The 15829-nt window shown below is 43.3% G+C and overlaps 1 protein-coding gene and 1 pseudogene across 1 annotated transcript in view; one reads left to right on the forward strand and one right to left on the reverse strand.

Annotated features, from left to right (window-relative positions):
- The window catches only part of UBE2N (ubiquitin conjugating enzyme E2 N), a 34021-nt gene extending 32025 nt beyond the window's left edge, over positions 1–1996 (reverse strand). The window contains exon 1 of the mRNA XM_022552404.3: positions 1853–1996. Within this exon, the coding sequence (XP_022408112.1) occupies positions 1853–1882 (30 nt within the window). The 5' untranslated portion in view covers positions 1883–1996. The remainder of the gene's footprint in view (positions 1–1852) is intronic.
- On the forward strand, positions 917–15734 carry LOC149748056 (uncharacterized; annotated as a pseudogene).
- The last annotated feature ends 95 nt before the right edge of the window (positions 15735–15829 follow it).

Below are 15829 nucleotides of genomic sequence, written 5' to 3' on the forward strand. Positions count from 1 at the left end.
CTGTCTTGTTTTAAATAGCAAAATGCAAAAGCCTGGTGTAAACTAAATTATTGTATGCCAAATGAATTGAATTATGAGGACTTCAACTTATTGCTTCAAGTCATATCTATAAGTTTATATACAAGGTCCCACAGAATTTATTTTTCCATCTAAGACTTTCATATTATTGCAGAATATCTCCAGCATTAAGCAAAAATGAAAAAAATACGTAAAGTCTTTCATTCATTATGTATTTTGGAGAATTATCTTGAATGTCAATGTGTACTAGGTACTTAGTCGATAACCTGAATAACAGTAAATAAAAATCCAAGGATATCTGATGTACACAGCTCTATCTTCCACCCCTCATTTTCAAGTGGGGCCTCAATAAACATGACCACTGGGGCCATGTGATTGTATTACAACCACATTGGTAAGTACCCTCCAACACACAGCCATTAAACTGCCTTGGACGGAGTCGAAGACAAATCTTTAACACAACAAATGAAGATTTTGTTTTACACAACACTATGAAGGTTCACATCATTAGACTCCAGCGCACAATGACAATCTGTTCTACTTCTCTACTTGCTAAAACTTGCTACTTTACAAAACTCGTCTTATTTCTCTAAATTAAGCACCTTTAGGTCAGAGACACCCCCATCTCAGATATATTTCATTGCAATCGCACTACACAATACACCATCCTTCAATCACTTAGCATGCATCTCCCCCCAAACTTAAAGGACAAACTAGATTAAATACACGTTCAGAGTTACAGCAAACAAAATGATGCTGCAATTTAGACACTTTAACTCGCATACTGAGCAACACAGAGGTTCAACTAATTTCCTTCACTAAAATTGACAAAAAAAACCTAAAGGTTTTGTCTTCGTGGACTGCAAGAAACATTTCACGTCTGAGGACTTGATATTTATGTAAAGAGTTTACAAAACCAAGATGAATTTTTCACGGTTCCATTGATACTTGTCAAAGAACATATTCATGAAGAGCTGAAAAACGGTATTGATAATTTAAAGCGCACAAAATCGAAAGGCAAAAGGTTTCACAAGGTCCCCCGTACCTGTGTACTGCACCCCCTCCCCCAATCCCCGCTCGGTCTCGTGTTAGAACTATTTCCTCTAAACAGAAACAGTCCTAAAAGAGTTTGCCAACTAGAGTAAACTCACTTCGCGAAGATAACGAGCGGAAACGCATTTAAAGAGGAGATCACGGAAGCGAGGGTGGCGGGGCGCGGAGCCCCCACGTCCCCCGAACCCCGGCAGCCAGGAGCGAGCATGTGCCGGCGGCTGCAGGATGCGCGGCCCTCCCAGAGCCGCCTCCCGTGGCACAGGGCCCCGCCCGGCCTCACCCTCCCGGTTCATTCATTCTGAACCTGCGGCTGCCGCACCCCTGCGCTCCCGCCCGGGCCGAGACACGGATCCGAGGCCGAGGGCCCGTGTCGGGCCACAACCCCCGCCTGGAGTCCGGGCCCCGCCGCGATTCCCGCGCGCCCGCGGCCTCCGCTCGGGGGTGGTCTGAGAGGCCGCGGAGGCCCGCTCCCAAGACCAAAGCCCCGCAAGCCCGCGGCCCCACCCTCCGCCAGGGCGCGGGCCAGGCCTTCCCCGCTCGCGGGCCGACCGCCTGGGAGCCCCCGATCCCCGCTGCCGGGCTGCCCCACTGCGGCCGGAAGTCTCCCCGGCGCCCCCTCCCCAGCGCCCGACTTCCCTCGCCGCCGCGGCCAGACCCTCTCCGCGCTGCCTCGGGCCTCCCAGCGCGGGCCGCGGGCCGGAGGAAGCGACGGACCGCTCCGCCCGGTCCGCCGAGAGGGCAAGAGCAGAGCGGGTAGCCGGAAGCGGGCCCGAGCGGTTACCTTGATAATCCTGCGGGGCAGCCCGGCCATCTTGTCAGATCCCGAGTTCGGCCTCTGGTCTCGTCTCCGGCTCCGCTCGCCTCACGCACGAGTGGAAGTCCCGGGCTCTACTTCCGGGGAACGTTGCCGCGCCCGCCGCTGCCGCGCCGAGGCCCCCCGGGAAATGTAGTCCCTGCTCGGGCGCGGGCGGGCTTCTCTCGGACCTGGCCCCTCCCCCGCGCTCCCCGCCCCAGCCGTGGCCTGGGGGTGGCGGAAGTGACGCGCCGCGGCGGGGCAGAGATTTTGGAGAGGCAATGCGGAGCGGCGCGGAGCCCCACAGAGCCCCGTCGCTAGTGGCCGGTCCTGCTGCGAGCTGGTGGGACTGAGTGGTCTGCGACCAGCAGGCCTCTTATTCGCGGCCACGCCCGCGCCAATGGGCGACGTAACAGAGGCCCGGCCGCAGAGGTAGCCCATTCATTCGTTCGTTCGTTCATTCAACGCTACTGCAGGGTGCGCGGTCGGGGCTGGCGCTGGCCGAACGACTGAGGTCAAGTTGATCCGCGAGCTCCTTCCTCACAAGTAGGGGAAGACCGAAAGTCAGTAGCAAAGCTCCCAACTGTGGGTCTCGAAAGTTATCTAGGAAAAGCCTAGCCAGAATTTTGATGTTTAAATTTCGCATAAATCGGGTGTTTTTGACACACCCCTTAGACCAGGAAAAGCTAAAAGGGTTTGGAGAGAGTTGGGGGGCGGGGAAGAAGAATGGCCTCTGAACGCCTGGCCCTAGTGGTTGACTCGCGGATTGGAGAGCTGGAGGAATGACCCAGGAGAGGATTAGAGATCCCAGCGTAATCCCTAAAAGAGGGATTACCTTTAGAGTGCGGGGCCCTAAAGGAGGATTAGAGTGAGGGTGCCCGGAAATGGGATTGTTGGGGAAGGCATTTCCTAACATCCTGATGATTGATTGCTTGCTCCGTAATGGGCTTTTTGCGAGAATTATTTTACTTTATCGTCATAGCAATCTTAAAGCGCTTCCTCCACTTTACAAATGAGGCTCGGAGACATTCACTCTTTCCAAGGTTATGAGGGAAATGGAGCTGTTTTGTTCCCACGCAGGTCTGCCAAAACGTGGACCCCTTAACTCCTTAGCCACGGTGTTTCCTAGCACGGTAGCACAGACAGTAGATGGTGAATAAAGATGTGCCAGATGCTATGTTAGTGGATGAGAATACAAAGAGGCTGACCCTAGGGAATTCCCTGGCGGTCAAGTGGTTAGGTCTCGGGGCTTTCATTGCTGCGGCCGGGTCCAATCGCTGGTCGGGGCATTAAGATCCCGCAATCCGCGCCAGGTGGCCAAAACTCAAAACAAAAAAGAGGCTGACCCTGCCTTCCAGGAACTTAGAGTCCATCGGAGAAGAGAGACTAGTGAACAATAATTACAATCCAACGTGTTAAGGGCCATAATAGAGATTCCTCCAAGGTGCTATTTGAGCACAAGAGAGGCATTAATTGCTTGAGAAGTCAGAGAAGGCTTCTCAAATGAGAAGTGGCATCCTAAAGGATGAGTAAGAATCTAACTGACCTGGTTGGGGGAGCATGCCAGGCCTAGAAAAAAGACTGTGAAATGGCACTGAGCTATAAGAAAAAAAAAAAGTGCATTAAAGAAATGGAGAATATGAATGCAAGAAACCTAGTAAAAGTAATAAGACAAAACATTATCATTAGCATGATGCTAAATAATTACATGGATTATCTCATTTAATGATAAAGTATATAAGGTAGGCTTTCTTATTACTGTTGCTTTTTAGATGAGAAATCAAGACTCAGAGGCAATAATGAGAACTTCAAATAACCAGAAGTCTGAAATGAGTGGTTCTTCTGTATTTAGAAGAATTTGGGAAAGTAAATGACATTGGAGAAAGATACTTCCAGAATATTTTAGAGAGGGTCTGGAACCCGCCCTGATAGGAAGAAAGGCAGAGGGAATATGGGGTTAGAAGGGTACTAGTCCAGTTAGCTCTTGAATAACAATTCAGCTCAAATTTTGTGCTTAAAAGAACAATAATCATTTGTTTAGCTCTTGAATCTGCAATTTAGGCAGGGCTTGGCAGGAAAGACACATCTCTGCTCCATGCTGTGTCAGCCTGGGCAGCTTGACTGGGACCAGAACCACTTCTAGGATGGCTCACATAGCAGGCAAGTTGGTACAGACTGTTAGTTCCTCTCCGAGTGGGCCTCTCCCTGGAGCTACTTGGTCTTCCTCACTGCATGGTGGCTGGGTTCCAAGAACAAGTGTTCTAGCAGGCAAAAGTGGAAGCTGTCACCTTTTTCGACCCAACCTTGGAAGTCACGTAGCATCACTCCCACCATAATCTATTGGTTGACTCATCACAAAAGCCCACCCAGTTTGAAAAGTAGGGGACATGGACCCCCTCTCTTGAAAGAAGAGTCCAAGATTCTGGAAACTAGCTGGGTATGTGTGATACAAGATACAGTTGTGACCAACTTCGAAAAACACAAACTGCCACAGGTATATTTATCACAGTATGCTTACAAGCCACCATGCTTAAAGTCACCTGCAATGCTGGTTAAAATAAGCATTCCTGGAGCCCTTCCCAGAGATTCTAATTTTCTAGTTCATTGCTGAGGCCTGGGACTCTGCATGTAAACATCACGGGTAATTTTGATAGATCCTAAAATTTGAGAACAAAAGATTTTGAATAAACAACAAAAATTGTTGCCATGTGCCTTCTTTTGGCTATTCTCTATTGGAATAGATAGTGAGTATCCTGCAGATTAAGAGTGAGGGCCCCGAAGCCCTGCCTAGATTTGAAAACTTAGAATTTGCTTAACTTGTCTGACCTTCGTTTTTTTCACCTATAAAATGTACTTCATTGTTCTTGTTGTGAAGTTTCAATATATATTAAGTACTTAGAGGGGGTATTATTTTTGTAATCTTGAAAAGAACCAGGTATAGTTTTCTTTAGGAAACCAGATTTTTAAAATTTGACAGTATAACCTTGTTTGGCAGAGATTCATTTGATGGCATGAAATTCTCTTAGATAAATACATAATTTTTAATGTCCTTTCCCATTCTTTTCCCCCTTGAGAACAACTCACACTATACGCATCTGGAAAATAAAATCCGAACTTCTGATTCATGTAAGTCCTGTAGAACAGGATATATTCTAGAAGGATGTGTTGCCACACGGCTGAGATGCTGGGTTTATTCTCAGGTTAGAAAGTTGGTTAAGAATCCTACTTACTATACCCATAAAATATGGTTAAAATAAAGATATCCACAAAACTAATTCCTTCAAGGCAGGGATGTTAGACAGCTGAAGAATAGAGGTAAAACAGACTTTTTACTTTATACTTTTGGATGTTGAGCTGTATTAATGTGTTACCTATTCAAAACATAAAATAATCCAATTCACTAATTTCAAAAGTCTAATCTAAAAGGTGTTCAATGCTCTTTACATGCTGATCAAGAATGATATCATACAACTAAAGGGGAAAAAAAGAAAAAATAATTTAAAAAAAGAAAAAGAAAAAAAAGAATTATATCATACACTCAAAATTCAAAAGATTCTGGTCCGTGGTATGGAATAAATAAGAGTGACCAAATAGCTTCACTAAACTGAACAGTGCTAGGCAGAACTCTTAGCTAGTTAATCTTTTTTTTTTTTTTTTTTTTTTTTTTTTTGCGGTACGCGGGCCTCTCACTGTTGTGGCCTCTCCCGTTGCGGAGCACAGGCTCCGGAGGCACAGGCTCAGTGGCCATGGCTCACGGGCCCAGCCGCTCCGCGGCATGTGGGATCTTCCCAGAGCGAGGCACGAACCCGTGTCCCCTGCATCAGACTCTCAACCACTGCGCCACCAGGGAAGCCCCCTGGCTAATCTTTTTTTGGCTCTTCATCAGGCCTCATTCTTGGCCATGATTTTTTTTCCAGGCTCTGCTTCTTTCAGGACTCAAACTCCAAGTGCCTTTGCATTATAAGAAAGAGGGCCCAAGAACACTGTGTTGAAGAAATTAGAGGAATCCTGATCTATGCAAATCTTACTCCCCAGAATAATATTTAGTGCCTCCTGTTCCTTCCCCACCCCCTACCCACAAATATTTCAGTTTCACTACTTTGGTCCTATAATAGCAGATGTATAAGTACTGTTTACCCTGCAGGTAGTGTCTTAAGACATTTATACCTGAGCTCCTCAGAGCCATGGATCTCTTCCATCTTGGGCACCCCTGGATCCCTGGGGCCTAGCTCAAGGCCTACAACATGAGAGCTCTCAAAAAGTACTGGTCAAGGGAATGAGTGCATGAGTGCAGGATGAAGATAAACACCTGTTTGAGAATGGTTGCCTTAAATTCATGATCCATAAGTGAAACACAGGATGTTTATGTTCATCCCTAAACTTTTCAACTTGACTTCCTGGAAGACAACAGAGCTTTTTTCACAAACTCTCTCATACTTTGCAGAGACAAAATAGAATAGTTTGGAAAATGATAGATCAGTCACCTTTAATAGAGGTCCTGTTTCCATTATGAGCAATAGTCTTCATGGAGATGTATTTGTCTGCAATACCCATATTGTTTCTTGCAGCATAGGAAAACTTCCGTGGGCTATTAAGCAGAAGTATCTGTGAGAAGAGGGTTCCTGAACACTGACTCGAAGTGGGTGGGGAGGATGAAAATGCTGCACACTGATTTTTAAAAAGAAAAAAAAACTGAAAAACACCTGCTGCCTCATATTCATGACTTCAACATAAATAGCTGAGTACTTACAAACGGTTAACCAACACAATGCCAGCCCATGAGAAGGATCTGAGCGGGGTCATCCAGGGTCATAGGAGCACTGTCTCAAAGTGGAAGGACTCTGGAAAGAAGACACCCAAGAGAACTGGAGTAATAAGGCTGACCTTTGTTTAGCGCTTCATGCTGTACAAAGCATTTTTGAATGTTATCTCATCCACAGAGAGCTTTAAGTATATGCACCACTGGAGGCATTCTGCAAAGCCCATCACTGATTCTGCGATGTTTCTATAAAGGTAGAGGAAGGGGGGTATTCCTCTCTTTGTGCCAGTTCCCAGTGGAAACAGGATTCCAGAGGATGGTGACTCAAGGCTTGGCCAGAAGCCTGGATGGAACAGGAACTCTGAAAGCAACGCTCTTTCCCATGCCTCTGTGTGTCACCCATTCAGGTTCCCAAGAGAATTCTTTACATTCCATGTCCTTGGGCTCCAGTCGCTCTGTGACTCCACCTGTGAAGTGCTTACTCAGCCTATCCAGCCTAAACTGTTCCCCCACTTCTTCCCACCCGGTGTCCCCGCCCAAGCTTCTTGTCAGTACACTCCCATCACCTTTCTTCCTCCCCACCATCACCAATCTCTCTCCAGTCCTACTGATTTCTCATATGCTCTCACTTGTGTCTCTTGCTTTCTGCAGAAAACTGCCCACCTGCTTCCAATGTGATTAGAAATGTTTTGAAAACTTTGTTTTGCTTCTGAGTACAATGATTTGGGTCTGATATACTCTGAAGCAGAGGTTTTCAAACTTTGGAGTGCTAACCACCTCCTAGGCTGGTTAAACACACAGCTGCAGGAGCCCCACCCAAGATCTTCCATTTGCAAGTCCCCGGCCCTATGCATCTGTGATTTTAACAAGCTCCCCCCACACCACTGAAGGGTTCAAAGCTTGAGAGTCACTGTCCCATATTATCTGATCTGATCAAGAAAACAAAACGGTTCCAAGAGCAACCTCGACTTATACATTTCTTTTATATTTTTTTGAATTTTATTTATTTTTTTAATTTAATTTTATTTTATTTTTTTGCGGTACACGGGCCTCTCACTGTTGTGGCCTCTCCCGTTGCGGAGCACAGGCTCCGGACGCGCAGGCCCAGCGGCCATGGCTCACGGGCCCAGCTGCTCTGCGGCATGTGGGATCCTCCCGGACCGGGGCACGAACCCATGTCCCCTGCATCAGCAGGCGGACTCTCAACCACTGTGCCACCAGGGAAGCCCTATTTTATTTATTTTTTATACAGCAGGTTCTTATTAGTTATCTATTTTATACATATTTGTGGACTTATATTTCTTGTTCCTGTTTTTCTAATTCCTTTTGGCCCAATACCCATATCTTTCCTCCTGTCTGTTCTAATTCTCTTGATCCAAGTGTTAGATATTCCAGATAGTTGGAGTTTAAGTTGGCCCACGTGTTCAGTATTCCAGATTGCTGGGTTTTGAGGAGGCCAATAAATAACACCCAATTTCCACTCCTGAAATTATAACCAGTTGAAAGAGATGGAGACCAAAATGTTGCCTTCATTACCAATAAAGCTGACTGGAGAAAACAGTTCTAAGTGGGCAGTCATTTGGGCTTATTAATAGTCCTCCCACCAGCTCCCCAGTTGCAAGCACAGCCACCCAGTCACTTAGCACAGCCAGACAACTGCAGGCCCCTTAAGCCAAGACAGAGCAGATGCGCATGCATGAGAGCAGAAGACAGACTGCTTTAAAAAAAAAAAAAAAAAAAAAAGGGAAGGAAGGAAGAAGGAGAGAAAGAAATAGAAAGGAGAAAGGAAAAGAGAGGGAAAAGGGAGGGAGGGGAGAAAAAGAAAGGAGGGAAGGAGACAAGGCTGAGAAGACCCAGCTCATTATTTTAAATTCACCAGTTAGAAAACTTACTCCTCTCACCTTCTAATCACTAAACCACCTGACATTTTCTTAAACTACTGCTTCCTTTCTATCCCAGTTCCCCAAAGGCAACCTCAGCCTGCAGTATGGACAATCTCATCGTTGCTTTGAATATCCCGTGATCCATCATACATATGCTCTCTCTAACATCATCATTTTCACATCTTGTTGCCTTGTCACTGATGTCATGTTGCCTTTTTATCCACCCATATTCTTATTTGCTGTGTGTCCAGCGGTAACATAATGCTTAGCACATATCCCCCCCTTCCTGCCTTCCTTCATTCTCTACCTATTATGTACTAGACCTTCCCTAGGAGATGTTTTTTTTAAATGAGCAAGATAGGATCTTTGATCTTGGACTTATGTTCTTATAGGGGAGACAGACATTTAAACAAATTAATATATTTGATGTGATAAGTTCTGTAATTGAGATACCACATAAGATACAGTGAAGAGTATATGTAAGACACAGGGAAGGTTTTATTCACTCAGTTATTCAATAAACATTTAGTAAGAGCCTGCTAAGTGCTAGGCACAATATTAGTTTCTGCAGGGAGAATGATGAGCCAAGCCAGACAAGGAATTACCCTGGGAGAGAATGGATGCAAATATATATTAATGACATTAATACAAGGTAAGTGTGAAATGTTATTTTAGTCAGGGTTCCTGGGTGCAGGCATAGAAGCTGATTCAGACTAACAGATACAGAATTTATTGGGAGGACATCAGGTGTTTCATATGGTCACAGGGAAGGCTGCAGACCAGAGGATGCTGGCATTCTGGAGGTGGGCAAGGAAGGGAGCCCGGGGACTTGCCTGGTCAGTTTCCTGTTGGACGCTTCTCCCTTGCCCTCCTCCAGGTATGTGTTCCTGAGTCTAGAGCTTCTCAGATTCAGATTCCCATTTCTGACCAGGATGGGCTGGCGTGTATGGGAGTCTTGGGTCTAACTGCACCTTATACTGACCTTCAAATATTCCATCAGTTTTCAGCCCCTTCCTCACTCCCTCTTCCTGAATATATGGCGCTACCAATTACTTGAGCCTTGGTACAACCTGCATGCTTAACTTTCCTCTGCTCTGCTAAGTCAGGAGCCGTTCCTGCATCTCTTGACTTTCCCATTGTTGTTTGAGTATAATTTTTGAGAGAGGAGGGCAAAAACATCTTTATGCTGACAAGAGTATTTTTGGTGTCTTTGAGGCAGTTTTCCTGCACAAGGAGATATTTCACAGATTAGTTTTTAATTAACATTCAATTTACTGTAGTGACAGTAAAGTCTAGTTTTTCCTTAAGCTTTCAAATTCAGTTTACAAATCTTATTATTCTGTTTATAAGACTAGCAACTAAAATAAAACTCTTTTAAGGGAATTTTTCATAAAATACTTACATTTAAACATTTTAAATTGCACTTGCAAATTTAACATATTCAATTTTATTTTCCAGCCCTTCAATTTTGACAGATAAACATTCCCAAGCACCTAAATAATTCTTATAAATGAAAAAAAATTTTAATACAGTGAGTCTTCTATTAAGTATTGTAATACTGCTTCCAAACAATATAATTCTTTCACACCCTTCAACATAGAATCATAAGCCTAAATCAGTCACCTAATGACAAGTTCAAATTGGAATCACAATTTACAGAAAACACAAGGGACTTAGGAACATGTTAAAGTTTGCTCCAGAATGTACTCAGCAAAGCCCAGATTGTCGGAATCTCTACAGGAAAAACACCTGGTTTCTTTAACAAATAAGTACAAGGAAAAAAGAGAAAGACAAATGGAGAAGGAACTTATAAGTTAAAGAGACTTAAAAATGATATTAAGCAAACGAAAGGTGTGGATCTAATTTGGATCTGATTCAAACAAGCAAACTAAATAGAAAATATGACATTCATGAGCCATTTGGAAAGTTGCATGTTGACTGGATATTTAATGATGTTAAATAATCATCGTCTTTTTTTTTAGTTGTGTAATATTGTGGTTATGTTTGAAGAAAGGAGGCCTTATCTTTTAGCATTTCTTACTGGGATATTTATAGATGAAATAATAGGCTACTTGAAATTTGCTTCAAAATGATATAGGAGAAGGAACATGGTGGGAGTATAAATTCACTTATTTATTTATTTATTTTTGGCTGTGTTGAGTCTTTGTTGCTGCACGCGGGCTTTCTCTACTTGTGGCTAGCGGAGTCTACTCTTGGTTGCGGCGCGCGTGCCTCTCACTGCGGTGGCTTCTCTTGTTGCGGAGCACAGGCTATAGGTGCACGGGCTTCAGTAGTTGTGGCACACGGGCTCAGTAGTTGTGGCTCGCGGGCTCTAGAGCATAGCCTTCGTAGTTGTGGCACACGGGCTTAGTTGCTCTATGGCATGTGGGATCTTCCCGGACCAGGGCTCAACCCCATGTCCTCTGCATTGGCAGGCGGATTCTTAGCCACTGCACCACCAGGGAAGTCCCCAATGGTGGGAGTATAGATGAAACAAAATTGCCCATAAGCTGATAATTGTTGAAGCTGAATGAGGGGTACATGGTGGTTTATTATACTTTTCTTTCTAATTTGTATGTGTTTGAAATTTTCTGTAATAAAACGTTTTTAAAAATTACAATCAAAAAGCTATCTAACAGCAAATTTAACAGTCTAAATTCTCTTATATATTCTAAATACTTAAATATAAATATAGAATACACATGTTTGTGTGTTATATTCTCAATGCTAACTGGAAAATAATACTACTAGGTGGGTTTGATTTACATCATCATTTCTACATTTAATTCAAAATCTTTATGGAGCTAAAAGTCACTTACACCCAAGGAAACAAGTAACCCCCAAGTAACCTGGGGTAACCTACGCAAGCAGTTTGGGGTGCCTTCCAGGTTGGTTGTGAGGGTGAGGTCTGGAAGTACAGTCTTCCAGGACCTTCTTCTATATAACCTGAAAGGAGAAGCAGAGCCCTCTTTTATGGTTGCTGTGCCAATAGGAATTCCAGTCCATACTCTCCAAATGGAGTGGTCTCACCACCCAAGTCACCTAAATTCACGTTATACATTTTACCAAATCTTCAGTATGATTTGAGTTTCTAACCTCCTACCCAAGCTGTTTCACTTATTTGATTTATCAACATATTCAATAGAGGTATTTACTGCCGGAAGCTATTCAGAATTCTTTTCACTTTCTATCAGTATGGGAGGGTCACCCTGTTTATATTTAAATAACATCTAATTGGATTACTAAACCAATCTCTGGCTTTACAGTCAGAATACCAAAGGCGTCCTAAGGACACTTATTCTGACATGGTGCCAGGAACCTCCCTTTTGTTCCTCCAAATCCACTCTTCATCTTGTCCACTCTGCTCTCTGCCCAGGAAGCAGACTCGAATAGACTACACTATATGGAGGGGGTTTCTGTTTGGTTTGGGCCAATGAGAAGCCCTTGCAGGAGATTAGAGAGGGAAAGGATAGGGAAGTCAGAGTAATTATTACCCTGGGTTGCTCCTGGCAAGGTCACCTCAGGCTGGCTACGCCCTTCAACAGATGACTGCTCTCCTCCAGGTAGCCAACTACAGGGTTCTCTCCTTCTGGGATCCAGTTACTGCTCCCTCTCTTTGTCCCTTCTGGCCTGGAAGGAACAGCCAGTGGTACTAAGCCCAGGTTATACCACTACTGATCCTGGAATGATACCAGTTTGAGTATGTCATTTGCTTTCCTCTGAGACTAAGTGATATGCCAACTTAAAGCTAGAAATAATTATTGTCCATTTTAGACTAAGTCCATTTATTCATTTTTAATTACATTCAGTAGATTATTCCTGACAGTCAAAATATATATTTTAATGTCAAAGAAATAAGTAATCTCTTTGGGTCAGATGTTCATAAAAATTTATTATACAAATATTTATTAAGTACCTACAAGATACAATTATTGCTAGTATTGATTGAGTGCTTACTACATGTCAGGTACTTTGCAAAGCATTTTACTTACCTTCTGTTATTTACCCAATAATTCTATAAAGTAGGGAATATAATTATTATTCCCCCTTTTATGAAGAATAAACTGAGACTAAAAAATATTAAGAAAATAAATTTCTCCAAATATCATAGCTAGGAAGTCATGGAATCAAGATTCAAATTTAGGCAGAGATTCTCAGAATCTACTTGTTAACCTCTGCGCTCTACTGCCTCCTTAACATTATGCTATACATGTGAGCTATATAGTTGGAAAATAAGGTCCACCTACATGCAGGAAGCCCAAGATCTTATGGGTAGAGAAGACATAAATGTAAAAACCACTTGGAGCATTCATAAGAGAGCTTTTGAAGGAAAAGCCGTTTATAACTTGTGCTCTGTATTATGTTCAGTGTTATGGAGGACCTTACATTTTATTTTATTTTATTTATTTTTTTAAGAAGAAATTTCCATCTTCAGGAAACAACTTTTTTTAAAATAAATTTATTTATTTATTCATTTATTTTTGGCTATGTTGTGTCTTTGCTGCTGCCCAGGGGCGACTCTTGGTTGCGGTGTGCAGGCTTCTCATTGCAGTGGCTTCTCTTGTTGCGGAGCACAGGCTATAAGCACTCGGGCTTCAGTAGTTGTGGCACACAAGTTCAGTAGTTGTGGCTCACGGGCTCTAGAGCACAGGCTCAGTAGTTGTGGTGCATGGGCTTAGTTACTCTGCAGCATGTGGGATCTTCCCAGACCAGGGCTGGAACCCGTGTCCCCTGCATTGGCAGGCAGATTCTTAACCACTGTGCAACTAGGGAAGTCCAAGGCCCTTACATTTTAATCAGTACTAATCCTTTAGATATATTTTTCTTGAATCATTTGTGATTTGAACTATTTTCATTCTGTCATTTCAGTGAGGATTAGGTTCCACTATTAGAAAAGAGGCTCAAAGTAACGCTGGGTTAAACAAGATAAAAGTTTACTTCTCTCTTGTAAAAATCCCTAAGTAGGAAGTGCAGGGACTAGGAGCTCTGGTCCACAAAGTTATCAAAAACCCAGACTCCTTCCAGCTGACTACTCCATCATTCCTAAGTCTAGGCCCTCTAAATGCTAGTGTTCTAAGATAGTGACCATAACATCCACTCTCCTGGAGTAAGGATGGAGTAAGGGGCAAAGAGTGCCCACCAGCTATCTTTAAGGAAGAGAGCAAAGCTGCTGCAAGACACATTTGCTTACATTTCATTGGCCAGCACTTAGTCACATGACTACATCTATGCTTGCAAGGGAGGCTGGGAAATGTAGATTTTTTAATTCAGAGTAGACATACACTCAGGAGAAGATTAGGGGTTCTATTAACATGGAAGAAAGGGAGAAATAGCTATAGGGGAATAACAGTTTCTGCTGTAAATTTCTCACAGTTCCTGGTGAGATTATTTATCAATGTGATTAAAGGTGTGCAATTTATCTTCACAAGGCAAAACAAACACTTCTTAAGGACAATACTCAATGCATACTAGAAAAACGGGGTCTTATTATTTTGGATAAGTTTCAAATATATGTGGTCTCCCAGAAAGCCCTTTATAAGCATTACTTGCCAAGTGTGAAATAGTTCTTAAAAATATAAAATAGATCTGCCTTTGTCACCAGCCTCATTGTTTTTGCTAGCACTCTGTATTCTAGTCACATTGACCTTATTTTTGTTTCTTGTAAGAATCATACTACTTCCTACCTTAGGGCCCTCACTCAGGCTGTTCTCTCTTGTACTCTTCATCTTTATAACTTCTACCCTTCCTTCAGATTTCTGCTTAAATTCATATCCTCAGGGGAGCCTTTCCTAACCCTAATAGACTAGTCAGACACCAACAGACTAGTTATATGCTCCGTGGCATTTTTTTCCCTCTGAGCACTCAGGACAATGATAATAAAATAATTAATTACACAATTATACATTAACTATCTGTCATCCCCACTTGATGTATAATCTCTGAAGACATAAACTGTTGCTCTGGTGTTTGGTACATCTAATAAGTGCTCAATAAATAGTTGTTGAATGAATGAACAAAGTAGAAGAAAGTTAAAATTTAGGAGTCGCAGGAAAGCATCTAATAATGAAATAACTTTAGACTATAGTGTGAGGATCTTTAATAATCTAAAGTAAGTCCTGATGATCTCTAGGAGCCTTGCAGTTTGAAACTGACAATATTTAAGCTATTCAGAGGAAAGATGTTCATGATACACGGTTAAGTGGGAAAAAAGATATATTAAGAAAGAAAATCTATTGTGCATGCATGTTTATCTGTACATGTATATTAACAGTAATAAAAGAAAACCTAAATATAATGTGTTTGTGTGAAAGAAAGGGAGGCTGAAGGAGAATCAGGCTGGCTGGTTCACATCTCAGCTCCATCACTGGCCAAGGGCTTTAAAATAGTACACAGCATGTGTCCAATAAATGTTATATTATCATAATATAGATATATGAAGAGACAAAAGTGAAAGGTTTTACATCAAAATATTAGCAGTGATTATCTCTTGGGTTTTGTTTTTAAAATCTGTGTTAGCACTTTTTTTTTTTGGCCACACTGTGCAGCTTGTTGGATCTTTGTCCCCCGCCCCACCCCACCCCCGCCAAGGACTGAACCCGGGGCCACAGCAGTGAAAGTGCAGAGTCCTAATCACTGGACCACCAGGGAATTCCCTGTGTTAGTGCTTTTTTTTTTTTTTTTTTTTGGTGGTACGCGGGCCTCTCACTGTTGTGGCCTCTCTCGTTGTGGAGCACAGGCTCCAGACGGGCAGGCCCAGTAGCCATGGCTCACGGGCCCAGCCGCTCCGCGGCATGTGGGACCTTCCCGGACAAGGGCATGAACCCGTGTCCCCTGCATCGGCAGGTGGACTCTCAACCACTGCGCCACCAGGGAAGCCCTGCCCTACTGTATTAAAATAACATTTACACAAATGAATCTGTGTCCTAATCCCATGTTATTACCACCAAGGCCTATAAAGCCCAACATGACCTGCCTCTTATCCCATCTCCTGCTGCTCTCCTCCACACCATACTCCAGCATATGATAAGCTGTTTCCACCCCCTTTTAGACTTTTAAATTGTTCCCTCAGCCTAGAGCTGTCTCTGCTCTCTTTCACATGCACATGGCTGGTTTCTTTCCTGGTCTCAGCTTTGTGAACCTTTCCTGGCTGCACTGAGTCTCCCTGTTGGTCAGTGGTCCCCACTCTACTCACAGCCATCAAGACATGTCCTGTGGAATCATCTTTGATCCGTCCCTCTTCTGCTTTGCTCAGTGAATGTTTGACAAGTCCAGTTGATAGTTCATTCAAATATGTTTCTTCTCTCTGTCTCTCCCTACAGCATA

This window comes from Delphinapterus leucas, chromosome 11 (genome assembly GCF_059928025.1).
Source record: "Delphinapterus leucas isolate spDelLeu-1000000601 "Yukka" chromosome 11, BTC_Dleu_Yukka2, whole genome shotgun sequence".
In the NCBI taxonomy this organism is placed as follows: Eukaryota; Metazoa; Chordata; class Mammalia; order Artiodactyla; family Monodontidae; genus Delphinapterus; species Delphinapterus leucas.